The following is a 25,874-nucleotide window of genomic DNA, read 5'->3' on the forward strand; positions in this document are numbered from 1 at the left end:
ACTGATACAACTGTCCGGGCTGAAAGTCTAGACCCCGGAGGGTCCACCCTTGGTGAGTGAGCCCACTCCTTGACCACCATTGGTGGAAGGGGGAAACAGTCATCAGAACCACGCTCTGGGAAGCGTCTGTCAGGACAGGCTCTGGGCTTGGTCACAGTGACCTGAATGCTGGAGTGGATAAGGAACACACTCCTTGTTCTCTTAGGCAAGGTATACTGATGCTTTTCTGCCAAAGAGGGGTGCTCCCCTGATACAGGCGGGTTGAGGTCCAGTACAAATATAATGGACGCAATCAAATCATTAGCATCTGCGTCACTTTCGGACAGATCAATAGGGTACATGGAGAGCGTCCGAGCCCCCCAGTAAGTCAGAAGTACGCTTAAGAAAGCGTTTGTCAGGACAGGCCCTGGGTTTAGTCACAGTGGCCTGAAAGCTGGAGTGGTTAAAAAAAACCAAAAACGTACTCCTTGCTCTCTTAGGTGAGATAAACTGGTGTTTTTCTACCAAAGAGGCCTGTTCTTCTGACACTGGAGGGTTAAGGTCCAGAACGGAGTTAATGGACGCTATCAAATCGCTAACATCTGCATCACCATCGGTATCAATGGGGTACATAGACGAAGCGTCTGAGCCCACAGTAAGGGCATCCTCCTCGCCTTGTGACTCGGCCCGTGAGGTAGAGCCGTGGGACGAGGAAGGAGAGGAGTCCCTGCGTCTCCGTTTAGGAGGACGGGGTCTGGGATTAGATGAAACAGACTCTGTGAGCTCTGCAGAGCGAGCTGGAGCAGCAGAGGCACCCTGAGAAGGGGGCTGATGCATGCTTAGCAGCGTCCGAGACAACTGTCCAATGGAGTCTGCAAAGGACTGGGAAATAGCATTGGAAAAAGATGCTACCCAAGCCGGGGGTTCAGCCTGGGGAGACTCCAGGCTGAGGCACCACCACATTAGAACAGGCATTACAGTGTGGGTCTGTGCTCGGTTCAGGCAATATGAGCTTGCATGCAGTGCATATAGCGTACAGCCTTGGAGCCTTGCTCCTAGTGTGAGACATGCTGCTGAGGAGGAGGTTCTATAATAAAGAATTAACTCCTTCAGTATGCCCTGAGAGTGTATAAAAGTGCACAACCAGAGGTTGTGACTTACCATACCGCTATTATGTGTGCCCTCCGGATTCCAAGCCTGGACCCCCAGCCAGATATTCACTCCTTCTGCAGTGCAGCCAGCGCCGACCAGTGTACTAAGAACGCTGAGAAAATGGCGCCAGAGTGAGGGGGGGGGGGGCGGGGGTTAAGCCAGGAGCGGGAATCGGAGGGCTAAGGAGATGTACAGGGGAGGGAATCATCTCCTCAGAGAGGAGTGTCCTCCCCTGTGCAGAGCGGCCGGTGGGCGGCGCTGCAGTGTCCCCCTGCATGACTGACATGCAGGGGAACGAAACGAAACTAGGCCGCGGCTGAAGCCGGGGCCTAGAGTTATGCATGCGGACGACAATCAGGCATCATCGGCGCGGTTCTCAGTTAAAACCGTGGAACCGGCCGGAAACACAGTAAAAAGCAGCATTATTAAAGTAAATCACTGTCCCCCCCCAATAAAAGTGCCCCACATTGCAGAAAGACCCTCTGAATAACGTCTCTATACTTAGCTTTGAGACCCAGGGCCCAGTCCCTGGGTGGGGTGGGGGTTCAGTGCTCCGTCCAGCAGGGTCCTGCAAAAGGGCTGCGGATGGAGGCCGGTCTCCTGCAAGGCAGTGAGAACCGTGTTGGCTCTAACTTCAAGCCAGAGCCCCTAAGGGATGGTGAAGGAGCGTGGCATGAAGGGCTCCTGCCCTGAAGTCAACCTTAACAGCACCGCCACACAGGGGGGTGAGAAGGGACATGCTGGGAGTCCAGTGGACCCGCTTTTCTTCCAAATCTTTTAGAAAAAAAGAAAAATCAAAAGAGGATGCATGTGTGTGTGTGACCTCCTGAACACAAAGCATGAAACTGGTTGGATTTGTCATCCGGGGAGTGTATATGCTCGGAGGGAGGAGCTACACTTTTAGTGTAGTACTTTATGTGTCCTCCGGAGGCAGTAGCTATACACCCATGGTTTGGGTCTCCCATAAGGAACGATAAAGAAAAGTAAACTTTGTGCAAAGCCCAAGATCCAAGAAACCTTGGATTTCCATTCTCCAGCACAGATTAGACAGCAACTTCTGAGACCTGGCGCGGGGGACCAGAGACAGAGGTTTCCTTATTATGGGAATGATGCCAGCTGTCTAGTAGCACTAGATGGCAGTCATATCTATACATAAATGGTTGGAGGTGATGTTACTCCTATCACTCCTGCCCGGGTGATTCTCCATTTGTTTTTCCTCCCCTTCTTCCAAGAGCCATAATGTTTTAAATTTTTCGTCACTATAGCCGTAGGAGGGCTTGTTTTTTTGCAGGACGAATTGTACTTGTAAATGACATTATTTATTCTGCCCCATATTGTACTGGAAAACGAAAGAAGGGAATTTTGTTTACTTACCGTAAATTCCTTTTCTTCTAGCTCCTATTGGGAGACCCAGACAATTGGGGTGTATAGCTTCTGCCTCCGGAGGCCACACAAAGTATTACACTTTAAAAAGTGTAACCCCTCCCCTCTGCTATACACCCTCCCGTGCATCACGGGCCCATCAGTTTTGGTGCCAAAGCAGGAAGGAGGAAACTTATAAATTGGTCTAAGGTAAATTCAATCCGAAGGATGTTCGGAGAACTGAACCATGAACCAAAGAACAATGAACATGAACAACATGTGTACACAAAAGAACAACAGCCCGAAGGGAACAGGGGCGGGTGCTGGGTCTCCCAATAGGAGCTAGAAGAAAAGGAATTTACGGTAAGTAAACAAAATTCCCTTCTTCTTTGTCGCTCCATTGGGAGACCCAGACAATTGGGATGTCCAAAAGCAATCCCTGGGTGGGTAAAAGAATACCTCGATAAAAAGAGCCGAAAAAACGGCCTCTTCTTACAGGTGTGCAACTGCCGCCTGAAGGACTCGCCTACCTAGGGCGGCATCTGCCGAAGCATATGCATGCACCTGATAGTGTTTTGTAAAAGTGTGCAGACTCGACCAGGTAGCCGCCTGACACACCTGCTGAGCCGTAGCCTGGTGCCGCAATGCCCAGGACGCACCTACGGCTCTGGTAGAATGGGCTTTCAGCCCTGAAGGAATCGGAAGCCCAGAGGAACGGTAGGCTTCAAGAATCGGTTCCTTGATCCATCTAGCCAAGGTTGACTTGGAAGCCTGCGACCCCTTACGCTGGCCAGCGACAAGGACAAAGAGTGCATCAGAACGGCGCAGGGGCGCCGTGCGTGAAATGTAGAGCCTGAGTGCTCTCACGAGATCTAACAAGTGCAAATCCTTTTCACATTGGTGAACTGGATGAGGGCAAAAAGAAGGTAAGGAGATATCCTGATTAAGATGAAAAGGGGATACCACCTTAGGGAGAAATTCCGGAACCGGACGCAGAACCACCTTGTCCTGGTGGAACACCAGGAAGGGGGCTTTGCATGACAGTGCAGCCAGCTCCGACACTCTCCGAAGTGATGTGACTGCCACTAGGAAGACCACCTTTTGCGAAAGGCGTGAACGAGAAATCTCTCTCATTGGCTCGAAAGGTGGTTTCTGAAGAGCCGTTAGCACCCTGTTCAGATCCCAAGGTTCTAGCGGACGCTTGTAAGGAGGGACTATGTGACAAACTCCCTGCAGGAACGTGCGGACCTGCGGAAGCCTGGCTAGACGCTTTTGAAAAAACACAGATAGCGCCGATACTTGTCCCTTAAGGGAGCCGAGAGACAAACCCTTTTCCAGTCCGGATTGAAGGAAGGACAGAAAAGTGGGCAAGGCAAATGGCCAGGGAGAAAAACCCTGATCAGAGCACCAGGATAAGAAGATTCTCCACGTCCTGTGGTAGATCTTGGCGGACGTTGGTTTCCTGGCCTGTCTCATAGTGGCAATGACCTCTTGAGATAACCCTGAAGACGCTAGGATCCAGGACTCAATGGCCACACAGTCAGGTTGAGGGCCGCAGAATTCAGATGGAAAAATGGCCCTTGAGACAGTAAGTCTGGACGGTCTGGCAGTGCCCACGGTTGACCCACCGTGAGATGCCACAGATCTGGGTACCACGACCTCCTCGGCCAGTCTGGGGCGATGAGGATGGCGCGGCTGCAGTCGGACCTGATCTTGCGTAATACTCTGGGCAGTAGGGCCAGAGGAGGAAATACATAAAGGCAGTCGAAACTGCGACCAATCCTGAACTAAGGCGTCTGCTGCCAGAGCTTTGTGATCTTGAGACCGTGCCATGAATGCCGGGACCTTGTTGTTGTGCCGGGACACCATTAGGTCGACGTCCGGCTTCCCCCAGCGGCAACAGATCTCTTGAAACACTTCTGGGTGAAGAGACCATTCCCCTGCATCCATGCCCTGGCGACTGAGAAAGTCTGCTTCCCAGTTTTCTACGCCCGGGATGTGAACTGCGGAGATGGTGGAGGCTGTGGCTTCCACCCACAGCAGAATCCGCCGAACTTCCTGGAAGGCTTGCCGACTGCGTGTGCCGCCTTGGTGGTTGATGTATGCCACTGCCGTGGCGTTGTCCGACTGAATTCGGATCTGCCTGCCCTCCAGCCACGGCTGGAACGCCTTTAGGGCTAGATACACTGCCCTTATCTCCAGAACATTGATCTGCAGGGAGGACTCTGGCTGAGTCCAGGTACCCTGAGCCCTGTGGTGGAGGAAGACCGCTCCCCACCCTGACAGACTCGCATCCGTCGTGACCACCGCCCAGGATGGGGGCAGAAATGATTTCCCCTTCGACAAAGACGTGGGAAGAAGCCACCACTGAAGAGAGGCCTTGGCTGTCCGAGACAGGGAGACGTTCCTGTCGAGAGACGTCGACTTCCTGTCCCATTTTCGGAGAATGTCCCATTGAAGTGGACGCAGATGAAACTGCGCAAATGGAACTGCCTCCATTGCCGCCACCATCTTCCCTAGGAAGTGCATGAGGCGTCTCAAGGGGTGCGACTGGGCTCGAAGGAGAGATTGCACCCCTGTCCATAGTGAACGTTGTTTGTCCAGCGGAAGTTTCACTATCGCTGAGAGAGTGTGAAACTCCATCCCGAGATATGTCAGCGATTGGGTCGGAGTCAATTTTGACTTTGGGAAATTGATGTGCTGAAGGGGAACCGGGATCACCACTCCTTCTGTTTTCAGAGTGCTCACCGCCTGAAGAAGAGCATCGGCTCGCTCGGGGGGCGGAGATGTTCTGAAGAAACGAGTCGGAGGACGAGAGCGGAATTCTATCCTGTAACCGTGAGACAGAATTTCTCTCACCCATCGGTCTTGGACATGTGGCAACCAGGCGTCGCAAAAGCGGGAGAACCTGCCACCGACCGAGGATGCGGTTTGGGGAGGCCGAAAGTCATGAGGAGGCCGCTTTGGGAGCGGTTCCTCCGGCGGTCTTTTTAGGACGTGACTTAGACCGCCATGAGTCAGAGTTCCTCTGACCCTTCTGTGGCCTGTTGGACGAGGAGAATTGAGACTTGGCTGAGGTCCGAAAGGACCGAAATCTCGATTGTACCTTCCTTTGTGGAGGTCTGTTGGGTTTGGACTGGGGCAAGGACGATTCCTTTCCCTTGGATTGTTTAATGATTTCATCCAATTGCTCGCCAAACAGGCGGTCGCCAGAAAATGGCAAACCGGTTAAGAACTTCTTGGAGCAGAGTCTGCCTTCCATTCACGTAGCCACATAGCCCTGCGGACTGCCACCGAATTGGCGGATGCTACCGCCGTACGGCTCGCAGAGTCCAGGACAGCATTCATGGCGTAGGACGCAAACGCCGACGCCTGAGAGGTTAAGGACACAACCTGTGGAGTAGAGGCACGTGTAACTGCATTAATCTCAGACTGACAAGCTGAGATAGCTTGGAGTGCCCATACGGCTGCAAATGCCGGAGCAAAAGACGCGCCTATAGCCTCATAGATGGATTTCATCAGGAGCTCTATCTGCCTGTCAGTGGCATCCTTGAGTGATGCACCATCTAACACTGGAACTATGGATCTAGCCGCCAGTCTGGAGACTGGAGGATCCACCTTGGGACACTGAGCCCAACCCTTGACTACGTCAGGGGGAAAGGGATAACGTGTGTCATTAAGGCGCTTAGTAAAGCGCTTATCTGGAAAAGCTCGGTGTTTCTGGACTGTATCTCTGAAGTCGGAGTGATCAAGAAATGCACTCCGTGCTCGTTTAGGAAACCTAAAATGGAATTTCTCCTGCTGAGAAGCTGACTCCTCAATCTGAGGAGTTGGAGGAGAAAGATCTAACACCTGATTGATGGACGCTATAAGGTCATTTACTATGGCGTCCCCTTCAGGTGTATCAAGGTTGAGAGCGGCGTCAGAATCAGAGCCCTGATCTGCCACCTCCGCTTCATCTTCCAGAGATTCCTCATGCTGAGACCCTGAACACTGTGATGAAGTCGAGGGAAGCTCCCGGCGAGCCCGCTTAGCTGGCCTGGGACTGCGGTCCGTGTCATAGTCCTCACCGTGGGAGCTATGAGTCGCCCCAGGAGCACTTTGCTGCTCCAACCTAGGGGGGCCTGGGGACAATGATTCAACAGTGCCCGGGATCTGTGTTACTAGTCTGGACTGCAAAGCCTCTAGAATCTTAGCAGACCATCTATCCATAGACTCAGAAAGTTTGTCAGCGAATACTGCAAACTCTGTCCCTGTCACCTGGACGGTGGCAGCCGATTGTTCCACCTGGGCCGAGGGTCCCACCAGTGGCAAAGGCTCCGGCTGAGTGAGTGTCACAGGGGCCGAGCATTGCGCACAATGAGGATAGGTGGAACCTGCAGGTAGCATAGCCGCACATGAGGTACAGGTTGCAAAGTAAACCTGTGCCCTGGCACCCTTGCTTTTTTCGGACAACATGCTGTTGTCTCCTTTTAGAGCAATCAGAGAGGGTATATAGCCAAGGCAACAGTGCAGCCGTACAGAGTAAATGTATACAAAATATGGATATAAATATACACTTCTGCACCCAGGGGAGCAAGCACCTAGTAACAGGTGCTGCTTACCGACCGCCCTCAGCGTTTGTGTGACCACCAGATTCCCTGCCTGGGCTCCCAGCGCTGTTGGAGCTCGTCTCTGAAGATCCCCAGCGTCAGCCGTGCTGCTAGTAATGGCTGCTAGCGTTCTGTGAGGAAGAGGGAGCCGTGGGCGTGCACTAAAAAGTGCGGGAATCTGGTGCCCCACTGTGCACAGTGAGGGGGGAGGAGGATACAAAGTATGTTCCTGCCCTCAGCGCTGACGTTCCGTGCAGCGTCCCGCCCTTACTCCTGACTGGCAGGCCCGGGGGCGGGAATATGCGGCACTAGGCCGCAAAAGCCGGGGACTCGAGTTATAAGCGCGGCCGGCAAATAAGCGCGGCCAGCGCGGTAGTCCCGGCGCACCAACACACCCAGCAGCTGCTGCAGCGTGTATCAAACAGGCGCTCTATGCGCCGTCCCCAACGGGGACACAGAGTACCTCAGAGTAGCAGGGCCATGTCCCTGACGATACCCGGGCTCCTGTCCAGCAGATTCCCCCAGGGGCTGCGGAGGGAGCGCGGTCCCAGTGCCTGGAGACCGTTTAGGATCCCACTTCACCCAGAGCCCTGTAAGGGATGGGGAAGGAAAACGGCATGTGGCTCCTGCCTGTGTACCCGCAATGGGTACCTCAACCTTAACAGCACCGCCGACTCAGAGTGGGGTGAGAAGGGAGCATGCCGGGAGCCCTGTAATGGGCCCTCTTTTCTTCCATCCGATATAGTCAGCAGCTGCTGCCGACTAACTTGTGGAGCTTGCGTGCACGTGTGCCTCCTTCAACACAAAGCATAAAAACTGATGGGCCCGTGATGCACGGGAGGGTGTATAGCAGAGGGGAGGGGTTACACTTTTTAAAGTGTAATACTTTGTGTGGCCTCCGGAGGCAGAAGCTATACACCCCAATTGTCTGGGTCTCCCAATGGAGCGACAAAGAAAAATAAAATTCCAAGGGCAGTAAAATGGCAAAAAAAGAAAAGAGCAATTCCATAATTTTTTTTTTTTTTTACTTACTTATATTGTAAAGCTAACTTGGCAGTATGATTCCCCGGGGTAGTATGAGTATGTAATTACCAAACATGGATAACATTTTTTATATAGTTAAGTGATGAAGAAAAATTATGAAATTTGTACAAAAAAAATAAAAACAAAATAAATAAAAAAAAAAATTGCGCTTTTGTCGCTATTTTTTAAGACCAGTAATGTTTTCATTTTCTGGGATCTGGGGCTTTGTGAAGGCTTATGTTTTGCGTCCTTAGTTGACGTTTTAACCGATACCATTATAGGGTACATGCGATGGTTTGATCTCCTCTTATCATAATTGCAATGTTGCAGCAAAAAAAAAAAATAAAATATATAATTCTGGCTTTTTCATTTTTTTCACTCGTTATGACATTTACTGATCATATTAATTTATTTTACATTTTGATACATCAGACATTCCTGAATGCATAGATACCAAGTTTTTTTTAATTGTTTTATCTTTACTGGGGCAAAAGGGGGAGAGAGATTAAAACTTTTTTTTTTTTTAATCTTTTTTTTTTTTGCTTTTTACAGTATTTAATGGTTTCCTTCGGGAAGCTGCAATGATCCCATCACCTGTGAAATACCGAGCAAAGCGACAGCATCAGCACTGCTCTGTATAACTAAAATTACCAACTCTTTTTAATGCCATATCGCAGCTGGCATTCACAGGAGGATCGTGATGGCAGGAACCCCCAGCTGTCTTGATGACCCATTAGCGCCCAACAGTCATGTGATGGGTGTACCGATGGGCGGGATCAGTGACCCGCTGTCAGCGCATGTTAAATGTCGCTGGCATTTAACTAGTTAACAGCAGCGGGTGGCTCTCAGATCCACCCACCGCTGTTAGAGGCACTTGATGGCTGATTGAATCATCTGTCAAGGGCCAAGAAAAACGTGAATTTACCATGTGAGTCTGCATCAAAAGCGGAGACACGGCCGACGACGTTCATCTAGATCAACTGTCACGAAAGAGTTAAGCATCTTTAGTGGTAACCATTTTTCTGTAGAGATCTTAAGAACCCACCTTTGCAGCTTTGCCGACTCTTGGCCTTAGCGGCATATAATCGTCCTCTGCAGGGAGCGCAACCTATAGGAAAAAAAATGTACAAATATAAACTCCCGTACAGGTGTCCAGAAGGCTCCATACAACAGAATATACAGTGTTTCCATCCATATCCTGTCCACCGCCATTAACTTGAGAACGGCGGCAGCTATAGGCATAGAAGTAGTGTCTAGGTATAGTAAAGTAGCCATGTGCTACACAATGAAACCACCTATAGCGCCACCTGGTGGAAAACAATGGCGTTAGCATTTTTATCTCGAAAACGGAACAAGATACAGAAAAAAATTGAATTTCAAAGTTATAGGGCATTATCCATTCAATACCAATCGACACTTTGCATACAGAAATGCTATGATTAGAACGTGTAAAACGGGGAATTACCCCATTATGCAACTAAATGTGCAACGTCATACCTGACAAAATATTGTAGACCTCTGTCACGTTGTTCTCTCCAGCGCGACTCATCCGTGTTTAAACAATGGAGAGAACAGCGTGACAGAGGTCTGTTGGGCAACCCTTTGAACAATCCCATTTACTGTACACTATGCACTATTAGCAGTCTACAGTATTTCGTCAGGTATGACGTTGCACAGTTATTTGCATAATGGGGTAATTCCTCGTTTTATACGTTCTAATCATAGCATTTCTGTATGTAAGGTGTCGATTCGTATTGAATTGATGATGCCCTACAACTTTGAAATTCACTTTTTTTCTGTATCTCGTTCCGTTTTCGAGATAAAATTTTTTAACCCCGTTGTTTTCCACCAGGTGACGCTATAGCCTATAGGTGGTTTCATTGCGTAGCGCATGGCTACTTTACTATACCTAGACACCACTTCTATGCCTATAGCTGTCCCCGTTCTCAAGTTAAGGGCGGTGGACAGGATATGGGTGGACACACTGTATAAATGTCATAGTATGTCCGTATTATTCTGTGGCATCATGCACCAATCGAGCAATCAGTCATTTTCTCAATGTGCAAATACACGCAAGAAGGGTCCGGACCATGCACAAGACGCAGTCTACCCATCTCCGGTCCTGTAATTGTAACTGTAAACTCAAGACTACTGCACATGCACTAGAGAGCCTGAAGTGGCGATGCTAATGATGTGCAGCAAAAGGGTTTGTGCTGCCCCGAGCGTGAGAGTATATATTTCCTATGCAGATGTCACACTCGGGTAAGGAAAGCAGCCGGACAGTCCGAGCATTGAGATGAGATTGTTGTCCGCATTATACGGCCGTCTGACTACGCCCCAATACCTGTCCTGTTCACAGATTCTCCCACCTAAGGCCGCTTTCACATCAGTTTATTGTCATCAGGCACAATCCAGCAAAAACATGAAAAAACGCATCCGGCGTCTGTTGCCGCCGTATGCGTTTTTCCCCCATAGACTTCTATTATATATATAATATGTATGACGGCCGGTTGGAACGTTGAAGTCAATGTTTTTTGTCTCCGGCGAAAAAACGGATCGCGCCAGATCTGGCGCCGTACGGCGTTTTTTTAAAATGGAAGCCTATGGATGCCGGATCCGTTGTCATCCGTCATATGCCAGAATCCGGCGCCGGTTTCTTTTTGTTTTTTTGTTTTTTTTTTTAAACGGAGCATCTTCAGTATCAAATGGATCAGTCAAAAAAACGGAAGAAACTGATTGAAAAAACTGATGCAACGGATCCATTTTTTCACCGGAACCATCGCATCAGTTTTTTTGCCAGATCGTGCCTGATGCCAAAAACTGATGCGTGAAACCAGCCTAAGCTGCTATCTCTGCAGCTCCTCCAGTGACCATCGCTCTCTTGGCTGCTTCTCTAATTAGTGCTCTACTTGCTTGGGAAGTTAGTTTAGGTGACCGGCCATGTCTTAGTAGGTTTGCAGTTTTGTCATAATTCTTCCATTTTTGGATGATGGATTTAACAGTACTCTCTGAGATGTTCAGAGTTTTGGCTATTTTTTAATTTTTTTCTTTAACCCAACCCGGCTTTACTCTGCTTTACAACTTTATCCCTGACCTGTCAGATGTGTTCCTTGGTTTTCACGATGCTGATTAATCCCTAATGTTCCCAAACAACCCTCTGAGGCCTTTACAGAACAGCTATAGTTATACTGAGAATAAATTACATACAGGTGGACTCAAAAAAAAATTTACTGGTTCGGTGACTTCTGGAGGCAGTTGGTCATTCAGTATTTTATTTAGGTTTATCAGACTACAGGGGGCTGAATACAAATGCATGTCACAATTTTCAGATTTATATTTGTAAAGTATTTAGAAAATCATGTATTCTTTTCATTACACTTCACAAATACTTACGAATACTTAGTGTTGGTTTATCACATAAAATCTCAATAAATTTAAATGTGGGTGAAAGACTAAAAAAAATGCGGAAACGTTCATGGGATATGAATACTTTTTCAAAGCACTGTATCCTAGAAATATACAATCACTTTGTGAAAACAAAAATACCATTGATGTTAAACAGGTTGTGTACTACTGGAAAACCCTTCTTGATTTCTCCCAATGGGCAATATGAATCTGATAAATAAAAAATTATGCTCATCCCCCAGTCCAGAGCCACTGAGCGCAGTGTCCCCCAGGAACCTAGCGACATTGTATACACCACATGAACGCTGCAGACAATCATCGGCAGCATTCACAGTTCCGTCAGAGTGGCCACCCACACTGCAGAGGACATAGCGCTCAAGGCAGAGTGGTGGCACCAGCCCAAGAGGCAAGGGGGGGTTGTTCTATATAATATACTAGCTGTAGTACCCGGGCGTTGCCCGGGATAGTAACTGTGTCTTCTCTGTCCCTCTCCCCGTCTGTCCATGCCTGTCTCTTTCCCTGTCTGTCTGCCTCTGTCTCTTTAACCTATAAAAGAAACTCCACAAATATATTAATAAAGATGTTTAAGCTTTTTGAATATATCAATAAAAAAAAAAAAAAGAATTAAAATTCAAAGGAGAAGAGGACACAAAAACAACTTTGGTCCATGCAGTAATAAATAACAGATGCAATTCTTACAATTATTACCCACAGGTGATCACATTCACAGTTTCACATACAATGCAATAGTTTTTAGTAACACAAGGTGGCAGTATATACCCAAAAAATTCAACTACATCCATATAGAGTTATCCATGGAAGTACATACACTAAATTGGGTCCTCATTAGTTAAATAGCACCTCCAACTGGAGTATAGAGCGAGGAACCACAACCTACATAAATGGCAAGAGACTCCAAGGACATCTAAACAGAGGAATAAAAACAGTCCCCACCCAGTGTGATCACAAGGGAAAAATAGATTATATTTACCGCAAGGACCCCCCTTGACGTACGTTTCGCCGCCACGCTTCTTGAGAAGGGGTGTCAACAGGTCGACACCCCTTCAGAAGAAGTGCGGTGGTGAAACGTACGTCAAGGGGAGGTCCTTGCGGTAAATATATTACTGCATGGACCAAAGTTGTTTTTGTGTCCTCTTCTCCTTTGAATTTTATTGATATATTAATAAAGATGATTATTTAAGCTTTTTGAATATATTTGTGGAGTTTTTTTGTATCGGTTATATAGGTTTCTAAGCTCCCCGTTTACTGATCTTTGGTCGGTTGTAGTATTGCCTCTGTCTCTGTCTGGCTCTATCCTCCACAGACATCTTATTACCTCTCACATAAGCTTGTTATACTATGAATGTATTTCGTTCCTATAGAAACCAATCACAGCTGCTAATAATAACCTGTGGCTTCCAGCTCCATTGACTCTAACGGAGGCAGGATTTTTGGAGAGCAACTGTAAAGTGTGGGGTTAGATTTTCCAGTCAAAACATAGTCTATGACGTTCCCTGAGTCACATGAGGCGTCTGTGCAAAATTTTGTGATTTTAAATGTGACAGTGCGGATTCCTTTAGGGTACATACACACACACACATACATACATACATACATACTCAGCTTTATATATTAGATATGTATGTATATGTATTATGCTGCCCATTGGGGCATTACAAAAAAACGCTTTGCCACGTAATGGAAACCCCTTTATAAGGCAACTCTCATTTTAGAAAACTTCATATTGAGACGATAACTTCTGACACAATTTTTTCTTCTCATTGGTGTACCGAGAAGACTTTTAGTAATTCTAGTAGCCAAATAGTACAACACTTTTGTTGCCATTTTGGCTACTAGAAGTATCTGTAGAAAACGCATGTTCCCTTCCCCCAAGCCACACAAGGCAGAAGCATCACTATAGATAACTTGTAGCATCCGTACGTACCTCGTGGGTGCAGCCCTCAATTGTGTCCACTTCTTGCACTTTTACCCTCGGCATAAAGTCTGCAAGACTGTAAGGAAACAAAAGTGTGGTTCAGACATTTCAAGGCTTTCTTTTCCAGTGCCCTCAATAAAAGTGACACCTAGAGATATCACCAGATAGAAACGGTGCATCCCCTGAGCATCTGGTCCTAAATTATGCAGGGAGAGTCCCTCCTTAAGGGACCTGTCTGTGTGGCCGTTATTGTGCTTCATTTTATACATCCCTTGTAACCACAGATCCTAAACAGTCAGTGTATTTCCCGCCGGCTGCTGAATGCAGCTGGAGGGGATCAGCGCACGTCTGCTGATTTGCACAGCTGACATGTGTGCTTCTCAGGCACGAGTGGATCCGCACTCCACTCGCACCTGTTAACCCCTTAAATGGCGCTGTCAAAATGTAACAGGGCCATTTAAATGCTGGTCGCGGGAAATCTTTACTCACCTGGCTCCATTGGCGGCGCTGTGACGTAAATCACTGTGAGCCAATGGTTGCCATGGTAGCACAGAGTCATGTGAGGACTCCTGTAGCTCATATGACTGACTTCATGTTTCACCCAGCCGACTGCTACCAGTGACAAGAGGTATTTCTGGCGATTACAGCTGTGTAGCTGTGATCAACAGAAATTTATCAGTGATCAGACTGCTGGATCAGGGGACTATAGGATCTAAGGGGACTATAAGGAACTTATAGTCCCCTAAGTGGGACTAGTTAAATAAATAAATAAATAAAAAAAACTAAGTCCAAATCACCCTCATTTCTCCCAATTGAAAATTAAAGGGTTAAAAAAAAATAAAAAATACACATTTGGTATTGCCGTGCTTAGAAATGCCTGGTCAAAATATAAAATCAATTAGTCTGATCGGTAACAGCGTAGCGACAAAAAAAATTCTAAAAGCCAAAATTACGTTTTTTTGGTTGCAGCAAATTTGTGCAAAATGCAATAACAGGCAATCAAAACGTAGAATCTGCACGAACATGGTACCACCAAAAATGTCAACTCGAAACAAAAATAAGCCATTACTGCGCCATAGATCCCAAAAAATGAAAAAAACGGGTTTTGGAAAATGGCAACCAAACTGCAAATCTGGTTTTTTTTTTTTTGTTTTTTTTTTTTACAAACATCAGAATTGTTTTTTGCACTCCTTAGATAAAACTAAACCTATACATGTTTAGTGTCTATGAACTCGCACCGACCTGAGGCATCACACAAACACATCAGTTTTACCATATAGTGAACACGGTGAATAATATATCTCAAAAACAATTGTGCCACACACTTTTTTTTGCAAATTTTCCGCTCTTGGAATTTTTTTGCCATTTTCCAGCACACTACCGTATTTTTCGGACCATAAGACGCACTTTTTCCCCCCCAAATGTTGGGGAAAAGTTGGGGGTGCGTCTTCTGGTCTGACTATAGGGCTGCGGCCGGGAATAAGGGTGCTGCGGTGGAGCGGGTCATCGGGGGCATGGGCAGGCAGCAGCAGCGCCTGCCGTGACCACGTGGGCCCGCTCATTACATATGCACGCCCATCCTCCCGCCCATTTCTCAGTGCAGAAGCCGGCGCTGACAGGTGGGCGGGAGGACGAGTGGGAACGCGTGCATAGTAAAGAGCCGGTCCGCATGATCACCCCTGACAATTACAGCCCGGAGTGATCATGTGCGGCTGTATTCACTGCCCCCGCGCGTCATCATCAGCACGGGGTGAAGTGAATCAGTGTACTCACCCGTCCCCATGTGTGGAGCCGTCCCCCTGCAGCACGCGATGTCTTCCTGTCTGTGCCGGTCAGCTGATCTGTGCTGATCAGCACAGACAGGAAGACCGTGATGCTGCAGGGGGACGGCTCCACACACACACAGGTCAGTGGTGCAGAGAGGAAGATGATCGGTGCTGCAGGGAGTGAGGAAAAGGTAAGTATAAATGTTTATTTTTTTCTCTGTGCTATAGGATACAGGCCATATACCAGGATGGTATATGAGCACGATGGGGGCATATAGCAGGATGGGAGTATATGAGCAGGATGGATGGGGGGTATATGAACAGGATGGATGGGGGGTATATGAACAGGATGGGAGTATGTGAGCAGGATGGATGGGGGGGTATATGAACAGGATGGGGGTATATGAACAGGATGGATGGGGGAATATGAGCAGGATGGGGGTATATGAACAGGATGGTGGTATATGAACAGTATGGGGGAATATGAGCAGGATGGATGGGGGAATATGAGCAGGATGGATGGGGGAATATGAGCAGGATGGATGGGGGAATATGAGCAGGATGGATGGGGGAATATGAGCAGGATGGATGGGGGAATATGAGCAGGATGGATGGGGGAATATGAGCAGGATGGATGGGGGAATATGAGCAGGATGGATGGGGGGGTATATCAATAGGATGGGGGAATATGAGCAGGATGGGGGTATATGAGCAGGATGGGGGTATATGAGCAGGATGGGGGTATATGAGCAGGATAGGGGTATATGAGCAGGATAGGGGTATATGAGCAGGATAGGAGTATATGAGCAGGATAGGGGTATATGAGCAGGATAGGGGTATATGAGCAGGATAGGGGTATATGAGCAGGATAGGGGTATATGAGCAGGATAGGGGTATATGAGCAGGATAGGGGTATATGAACAGGATGGTGGTATATGAACAGTATGGGGGAATATGAGCAGGATGGATGGGGGAATATGAGCAGGATGGATGGGGGAATATGAGCAGGATGGATGGGGGAATATGAGCAGGATGGATGGGGGAATATGAGCAGGATGGATGGGGGAATATGAGCAGGATGGATGGGGGGGTATATCAATAGGATGGGGGAATATGAGCAGGATGGGGGTATATGAGCAGGATGGGGGTATATGAGCAGGATAGGGGTATATGAGCAGGATAGGGGTATATGAGCAGGATAGGAGTATATGAGCAGGATAGGGGTATATGAGCAGGATAGGGGTATATGAGCAGGATAGGGGTATATGAGCAGGATAGGGGTATATGAGCAGGATAGGGGTATATGAGCAGGATAGGGGTATATGAGCAGGATAGGGGTATATGAGCAGAATAGGGGTATATGAACAGGATGGTGGTATATGAACAGTATGGGGGAATATGAGCAGGATGGATGGGGGAATATGAGCAGGATGGATGGGGGAATATGAGCAGGATGGATGGGGGGTATATCAATAGGATGGGGGAATATGAGCAGGATGGGGGTATATGAGCAGGATGGATGGGGGAATATGAGCAGGATGAATGGGGGAATATGAGCAGGATGGATGGGGGGTATATCAATAGGATGGGGGAATATGAGCAGGATGGGGGTATATGAGCAGGATAGGAGTATATGAGCAGGATAGGGGTATATGAGCAGGATAGGGGTATATGAGCAGGATAGGGGTATATGAGCAGGATAGGGGTATATGAGCAGGATAGGGGTATATGAGCAGGATAGGGGTATATGAGCAGGATAGGGGTATATGAGCAGGATCATATACAAGGCAGGAGGATCATACCAGGATGGGGCACCTTAGTAGAGAATTTGGGGACATTACCCCCATAACAGTGTCAGCAGCAGATCCTCGCCCCATAACAGTGTGTCATGACCACATTTTTATGCTTAAAGTTTTAATTTTCCTCCTCTAAAACCAGGGTGCGTCTTATGGTCCGGTGCGTCTTATAGTCCGAAAAATACGGTATATGGTAAAACTTGTGGTTTCATTTAAAAGTACAATTCGTCCTGCAAAAAAACAAGCCCTCATATGGCAAGATTGACGGAAAAATAGTTACAGCTTTTGGAGGATGGGGAGCAAATTTATTTAATCGTATGAACGTATATCTTACCATCATATAAAAATAAACACCAGACAATAGACAGTGATTGAAAAATATCAACAGGATAAAAATCAAATTTGAATATCAAGATTTTCTATATATGCAATAGCGTTATCATTTACAATATAGAAATCATTCTTGTCACCATGGTAGGATCTCAGGGGGCACTCCTCAACAATGTGCTGGATAGTTTGACGATCTGCTCCACAGTCACAGGTCGGAGAGTCATATTTTCCCCACTTATACATAAAATCTGCACAGACGCCAAAGTTTGTTCTGATACGATTTAGAGTAACCCATGTTTTCCTTGGTAGATTGAAGCCTGGTGGAGGGTTTTGTAAATTAGGGAACATTTGGGGATCACCTTCTACTACATTGACCCAAAGTTCTCGCCATTTCTCCTCTAAATTGGGGAGCAAAAAAACAATTAAATAAATAAATAAATAAATAAATAAATAAATAAATAAATAAATGGAAAATCGGCTGGGGTGAAGGAGTTAATTACCCACTGGAGTACATCCAGTGCTGCCTCTGGGCATTTTTTAATAGGCTGCAGCGGTCACGTTAAGACTACTGCTACCAATCGCTAGGCTCAGTTTGCATGTACGGAATACATCAATATAATTGACGAGCCTAGTGATCTTCCGAAGCAGTAATGTGCTGTATGTAGTCTTGGCATTGCAACAAGGACCAAGGTGTAGTAGTGGATGTTAGATGTTCAGTGAGGGAGCAAAGCTGATTTTACTAGATTTACAGTAGGTAAGCCAGATAAAAAAAAAATTCCTGGAAATCACACTTGGTCCCGCAAAGAAAAGCTGCGGCAGTTAACAGCACAAGACACGTGGCTTCGGTTTTCAAAACTATATCTGCAAAAGATGTAGTTGGGACCCTGGTCCCCTTATGTGGCTTATTTACGCAGTCTGTTACTAGTCAGATAAATTCCCTTTAATCAACGTTTCTCAGGAGCCTCCTGTACTAGAATCAGTCAGACAATCCTTACTTGACATCGTCCAATGTTGAAGGCTCAAGTTTTAATTTCTTTCCGAAGATGCAGTCCTCTGGGCCGTCCAAATTGCTCGCCTCTCTTTTGGCTGCTGGAGCGGGTCCTGGAAGCGGTTTCCCCTTTTTCTTCCTGAGACAGTAAAATCAGAATGGGTTAAAATGAAGGATCTGACGCAAAAATTCTGTATAATGAGAAAACTGAAGGCGGTTCCTAACAGACAAATGTGAACAAGTGCACACTGAACATAAAATATATTGTAACAAATAAACCCCTGCACTCTGAGACACTAAGGTATGTAAACATTGAATATAGGAATTTAGACATGCATTACTGCTAAGGAATTTTTTTTTTTAAATTGAGACACAGCACATACCAAAAAAGGCCTTTTATATACACCAAGTGTCTCAATTTTAAAAATGTATTATCAGGTTCTTGCCCTCCGAAAAAATAAGAACAGTTCCACGTTTTCATATGTGAGGCCGTATGGCACATTTTATCTAAAAATATTTTAGAGTACGACGGCCCCAATGAGATTTGCCGTGACGTGGCGGCTCAAGAAATTGCAATTTTTTTTTGCCAAAAATCTCAAATTTTAATAAGTACAGTTTGGAATTTTATTGCTGTAGTGCATATCTGGTGCTGGCTATCTTGTTGGTTTTTTTTTCATTGATTTGGTCAGTGGCTGACCCCCACCTTGCTGTGCATCCCAAGTTGGGTTGTATTCCACCTGTCTTGATTTTGGCAATTGGTGGCTGTTCACATTCAGCCATCAGGCCCTGTCCACAGGCTATTTACTTTATTCAAAAAGAAAAGCCAGCACACTTTCTACACTGCATTTGCTGATAAATTAGAGATTTTTAGCAAAACATTCGCTCTTTGAATTTTTTTGGCAGGTGGTTAGCCTCCACCAGGCCGTGCACCCTTTTTTGGTTGTTTTATCTGTAAACTGGTTTAGCTAGTGGTGACTGTTCACACACAGCCACCGGCCCTGTCCACAGGCTTTTTAATCATAGCAGCACTTGCCGGGGCCTGTCCTGCCCACAGCTGTGACTCAGTCACAGGTACGGGAATGAAAAGCACCAGGTAAGGCTACTTTCACACATCCGGTTTGAACCGTGCGGCTCAATCCGGCTGTGAAACCTATGCAACGGATGCGGCGAAAACACCGCATCCTTTGCATAAGTTTTTACATGCGGCCGGTCCGTTTTTTTCCAGTTGCGGCACGCTACTGAGCATGTGCAGTGGAAGAAACTGCATGCGGCGGCCGGATGCGTTTTTTCCGCATCGCGCCGCATCCGGCGTCCATAGGCATGCATTGAAAAATGCGCCGCAGCGGCCGGATGCGGCGCGATGCGTTTTTTTTTTGCCGGAGCAAAAAACGTTGCAGGCAACGTTCCATCCGGCCGCGGCATCGGCTAAATCTGCCGCATGCGACAAAAACCAGACCGAACGCAAGCCCATGCGGCACAATGCGGCACTAATGTAAGTCTATGCAAAAAAAACCCGCAACCGGCGGCAAAAAAAACGGTTGCGTTTTTTCTGCAGAGCGCCGTATTGTGCCGCAGAGCAAAAACCGGAGGTGTGAAAGTAGCCTAAGTGCTGCCTCAAGCAGTTCTGCATTTGATGTGTGAGGCCATATGGCACCCCAAACAAAATATAATATTTAGTGTAGGACTGCCCCATGGGATTTGCCCTGACGTTGGCGGGGTGGCTCAAAATATTGCAATGTTTTGCCAAAAATCTCTATTTTATCAACAAATCCAGTATAGAAATCGTGCTGGCTCCTTCTCTTTGAACTATTTACTTTATGCAGCTTTGCTTGGGCCTGTCCCGCTCACAGCCATGATTCAGTCATGGGTACCGGATTGACAAACACCAAGTAAGTGCTGCTAAGAACAGTTCTACTTTTTCATATGTGAGGCCGTATGGCACATTTTATATAAAAATATTTTAGAGTAGGACTGCCCCAATGAGATTTGCCGTAACGTGGCGGGGTAGCTCAAGAAATTGCAAATTTTTACCAAAAATCTCAAATTGTAAGTATAGTTTGGAATTGTTAGTGCAGTAGTGCACATTTAGTGCTGGCTATCTTGTTTTTTTTTTTCCGCCCATAAAATTGTAGGCTTAGAGGCATTTAGGTGGGAACCCAGCAACAGATACGTCTTGACGCTGGCTGCTGGGCTCACAAGAAACTGGAGTTTTTTATGCGCTAAATGTCAATGTCTCAATTTTTACACTTCTTTCCTTAGCACTATTGCATGTCCAGATGCCTATATTCAATGTTTGCATGCCTTAGCATCTCAGAGTGCAGCTGTAGGATTCTTTGAGTACAGGTCATGTTCAGTTTTGCACCTGTTCATATTTGTTTGTTAGGTAGTGCCACTAGTTTTCTCATTTTTGATTGGGCAATGTCTTCTGACTGAGCACTCCTTCCCACCAGCTTAAGGAGATTTTTAATTTTCTATTAGCAGGGTTCTGCCTGCCCACAAAATTGTAAGCTTTTCAGTCCAGGTAGATTCATTTAGGTAGAGACTCAGTAAAAGAGAGAGATACACCTTGACGCTGGCTTTTGGGTTCACATAAACTGGCCTTTTTTATGCACGAAGTATTGCATGTCCAAGTTCCTATAGTCAATGTCTGAATGCCTAAAGGCTCATGCGCACGTTGCGTACTGACATGCATTTACGCTGCGTATAGCACTGCAGTGTAAATGCATGCGTCCTGCGTCCCCAGCACAATCTATGTAGATTGTGCATGAGACGTGCGCATGTTGCTTTTTTGAACGCACCGATTTGGATGCTAAAATTTTGACCCAAATCTGTGCGTTCATAAAGGCAGGATGTCAATTATTTGTGCGTTCTGGATGCAGCTCCCACTCTGTCTATGGTGGGGGCAGCAGCCATAGCGCATGAAAACGGCTTTTTTTAACAAAAAAAAACTGCATTCATTATGCAGTGTTTCTGCAGCGCACATGTGCTGTCAAATCGCTGCAGAATATTCTGCAGTTACGTGCGCATGAGCCCTTAGCGTCTCAGAGCGCAGCTGTTTATTTGTTAGAGCAAAATTACTTTGACAACTGAATATTTCATTAGCAAGCAAAGTAACCGGAGAATCGGATGACGACCTTTAGTGACACAGCTCCGTTAATAGTGCATTACAGGCTATGGACATGATATATTTGGCATCGGGATGAGCTGTAACGAAGTGCCAGGATTGGCGCATCTAAAGGATGCGCCACTTCTGGGGCGGCTGCAACCTACTATTTTTAGGCTGAGAAGGGCCAATAACTATGGACCTTCTCACCCTGAGAATACCAGACCACAGCTGTCCACTTTACCTTGGCTGGTGAGCCAATTTGATGGGGAACCCTACTTTTGTTTTTTTGTATTATTTATAAATAATTATAAACAAAGAGCCTGGGGTGACCTCCAAATTGGATCACCGACCAAGGTAAAGCCGAAAGCTATGGTTTGCAGGCTGCAGCCGTCTGCTTTACCCTAGCTGGCTATCAAAAATGAGGGGACCCCACATTTTTTTTTTTTAATTATTTTTTTTTTTTGGCTAAAAACAAGGCTAAGCACCCTTTAGTGGCACATGAAAGTCACTAAAGGGTGCCAGCTTAGAATATGTAGGGGGGGTAGGACATTATGTGTTTGACATCTGTCTGTATCTATCCATCTATCCTTCCTAGCTTTTTTTGGCTGTGTGCCCGCAATTAGGGTTTCAAGCGTTTTGGACACTGTTTTCACAGTGTTATACAGTACAATTGCAGTGGAAGGATTTTTAGAATTCTCCTGCCCACTGTGCTTATTTTCTCCACAGCATAAACTGACATCTGGCGCTGCAGAATGTCAATTTATGCTGTGGAGAGGAGAGTTCTCTGTGGAGAATACAGCTAAAGTCAGCAGCAGCTCGCACCTGGATCGAGGTCATGGGCAGCTGCGTTCTTCCATGGACAACACTCACATCTCCGCAGACTCTGTGTCGCCGGATCGTGGGCACATAGCCAAAAAGTGAGAAATTTGCTACTAAAGCAACATTTTTATGATGCCCCTGGGGGTTCAAAATGCTCACTATACTCCTGAATAACATCCTTGAGGGGTCTAGTTTACAAATTGAGGTCACTTGTGGGGATTTCTGCTGTATAGGGGCCCTGCAAATATGACATGGTGTCCGCAATCTATTTCAGCTTTTCCAAAATTCAAATATTGCTCCTTCCATTCCAAACCCTCACATTTGTCCAAACAGAGGTTTCTGACATGTGGGGTATCCCAGCGCTCATATGAAAGTGGGTAACAAACTGTAAGGTCCACGTTTTGGTGTTACCTCTTGAAAAAGTGAGAAATTTGGTGCTAAAGCAATATTTGTGTGAAAAAAAAATGAAATTTTTCAATATGACGGCCTAATGTTATCAAATTCAGTAAAGTATCTGTGGGTTCAAAATGCTCACTATATTTCTAGATAAAATCCTTAAGGGGTCTAATTTCCAAAATGGTGTCATTTGTGGGGGTTTCTGCGGCTTAGGTACCTTAAGGGCCCTGCTAATGGAACATGGTACCCGCAATCTATTTCAGCCAAATTTGCTTTCCAAAATTCAAATATTGCTCCTTCTGTTCTGGGCCCTCCCATTTGTCCAAACAGAGGATTCTGACCACATGTGGGGTATCCACACGCTCAGAAGAAACTGGGGAACACATTTTGGGTTCCATTTTGTTGTGTTACTTCTTTCAAAATGAATAAATTGGCGCTAAAGCAACATTTATTTATTTTTTTTTTTTTTTAGGTAAAATATTTTTTTTTTTCATTCCACATTGCTTTATTTCTGTGAGGCAGTTGAAGGGTTAATAAACTTCTTGGATGTGGTTTTCAGTACTTTGAGGGATGCAGTTTTTAGAATGGTGTCACTTTGGGGTATTTTCTGTCACCTAGGCCTCTCAAAGTCACTTCAATGAAATGTGATGTGGTCCCTAAAAAAATGGTTTTGTAAATTGTTAAAAAAAAATGAGAAATTGCCGATTAACTTTGAACCCTTCTAACTTCCAAACCCCAAAAAATTTTGTTTCAAAAATTGTGCTGATGTAAACTAGACCAGTGGGAGATGTTATTTATTAAAGGGAACCAATCATCAGGATTTTCGTGTATAAGCTGCAGCCAGTGCAGTACTGGCACTATCATGCACAGTGTGTACATACCATCAGGGGGCAGCTCGGGTGTTTAGGCAGTGAAATACAACTTTATAAAGTTTGAAATTTCGTGCACTTTTTGATTGACGTGTGCACCTCTGCAGATAATGTCCGGGCGGGTTATGCAGGAGTTCCCCGCCCCCCCACCAGCCTGTTCCTCCCTCTCTCCTGATGTCCGGGCGGGTTATGCACGTGTTCCCCGCCCCCCCACACTGCCTGTTCCTCCCTCCCTCCCTCTGGCTGTATGTAAATATCTAATCTTCAGAAACATGGCGCCGGAGTGGGCCTCTGCGCATAGCGCTTATCTCCGGCGCCATGTTTCTGAAGCCCCCGCATTACACAACTTGGTGTCTGAGAGGGCGGCGCCACAGCGATGTCACACCGGCTGGTGTGTTGGCCCGGTGTCCTGGGGCGGCACGATACAGGAGCAGCAGGTAATCGCGTCCTCCGATCAGCTGTTCTGCAGTCCTGTTGTGATCGCGCTCGCTCCTGCGGTCACAACGGGATCTGAAGGAGCGAGGGCGCATGCGCCGCCCTCTAACACCAAGCTGTGTGATGCGGGCTTCAGAAACATGGCGCCGGAGATAAGCGCTATGCGCAGAGGCCCACTCAGGCGCCATGTTTCTGAAGATTAGATATTTACATACAATTACCAAGTCCTTAATTTTTCCGCTCTTCCTGCCCGCCTCAACTAGAGCCACTCTTTCTCATCTTTACCCTTTCAAATGGGAAGACGAGGGTATCCCCTACCTGGGTATTATACTGGCCCCGCTACACTCCGTGATCCGGAAAAATCTGCTGACCCTGCACACCTCACTGGATAGAGAACTTACTCGCCTTTCTCTTCTCCCGCTCTCTTGGGTGGCGAGAATGCAGACCTTTAAAATGATCTGCCTCCCAAAAATTATCTACTTACTTCGGTGCCTGCCCCTAACAATTCCGCAACGGTATCTCACCAAAATTCATTCGCTAATGAGTAAATTTATATGGGCTGGGAAAAAACCTAGAATAGCCCTGAGATGCATGCATGCCCCGTTAAGTGGTGGAGGAATGGGTATTCCTAATATTCTAACATACCACAGAGCCGCTATCCTGGAACCGGCTCGAGATTGGTGGAGGAATGATTCAGACTTAAGATGGTTACAGATTGAGTACACCTGGGCACAGGTCCACTCCCATAAACAATTCATAGACTCCCTGCTCCTAACCCCTTCGCCCCCCGGCGATCTTCTACCCACCACAGCAGCTCTAAAGAAAGCTTGGTCCTTGTGGAGCAAGCCAGTGTCACATGCTTTAGGTCCCAGCATTCCCCTTAGATCGCTAGAAGCCTTCATTCCGAACTTGAATCTTGCCGCCTGGACACGTGGAGGTCCAATCACCCTAGCAGATCTCTATAGAGAAGGCGTCCTACTCCCGTACTCAGAAATGTGTGATAAATTTAACCTTCCCCGACACAGTCTATTCCAGTTTTTTCAAATACGTCACTTTCTTCAGTCCGCTCCTCATCTCCCGGCTCCCACGACAGCTGACCACGCCTCAATTAAAAAATTCTTTCAAAATAGCAAAATCAAAGGCCTTTCATATATCCATAATATGCTAAACTCCCCACAACCGGACAAACAATTGCCGTATATGCTCAAATGGGAAAAAGATCTAGCTTCTCCGCTTCCGCCGCAAGAATGGTTCGCGGCCTCAAAATGGATCCACAAGTTCTCTTCTTGTCTCAATCATATAGAGCAATTAAAAAAGGTTCATCTGAGGTGGTACAACTCCCCTACTAAACTGGCTTCTTTTTCCCCACATGTGTCACCACTGTGCTGGAGGGGCTGCAACCACAGGGGCACCTTATGTCATATGTGGTGGTTTTGCCCTAAGTTATCTAACTTCTGGCAGGAGGTGTTCAATCTAATCCATGAGGTTACTAGTCTCCGCCTTTCTCCAAACCCAACCTTAGCGGTGCTACACATTGGCTTAGATGGGATCCCGGATCTTTTAAAAAACATCATTTCTCACATTCTCATAGCTGGCAGGTACTGTGTGGCATACAAGTGGAGGTCGGTGAGCCCCCCTACAAAAAGAGATCTAATTGAGAGGATCAACCTACACTGGCTATACGAAACCAACTTGGCCCCCAACCTAGAGAAGAGAACGGTGAGACTTAAACAATGGCACCCGTGGGCCACTTCCCTTTATGCAACGGCCCTCCCCCAGATACCGACACCTACACCATAAATATATTGATTATGCCTAAGAATGTCTTGTAGAGCTGCTTCCCCCACCCCCTCTCTTTCCCCCCTCCCTCCCTGCTCCTATGTTCAGGTTGTTGTTGTAAGGGGTATTTAATGTCCCAGA

The 25,874-nt window shown here is 46.7% G+C and overlaps 1 protein-coding gene across 1 annotated transcript in view; it reads right to left on the bottom strand.

Moving 5' to 3' along the window:
- Nucleotides 1–25,874, bottom strand: part of MTREX (Mtr4 exosome RNA helicase) — a 243,536-nt gene that overhangs the window by 175,335 nt on the left and 42,327 nt on the right. Inside the window, exons 2-4 of the mRNA XM_075326525.1 lie at nt 18,337–18,468; nt 13,459–13,525; nt 9,154–9,216 (exon numbers count right to left, since the gene is read on the bottom strand). Coding sequence (XP_075182640.1) covers nt 9,154–9,216; nt 13,459–13,525; nt 18,337–18,468 — 262 coding nt within the window. The remainder of the gene's footprint in view (nt 1–9,153; nt 9,217–13,458; nt 13,526–18,336; nt 18,469–25,874) is intronic.

Source organism: Anomaloglossus baeobatrachus, chromosome 1 (assembly GCF_048569485.1).
Source record: "Anomaloglossus baeobatrachus isolate aAnoBae1 chromosome 1, aAnoBae1.hap1, whole genome shotgun sequence".
In the NCBI taxonomy this organism is placed as follows: Eukaryota; Metazoa; Chordata; class Amphibia; order Anura; family Aromobatidae; genus Anomaloglossus; species Anomaloglossus baeobatrachus.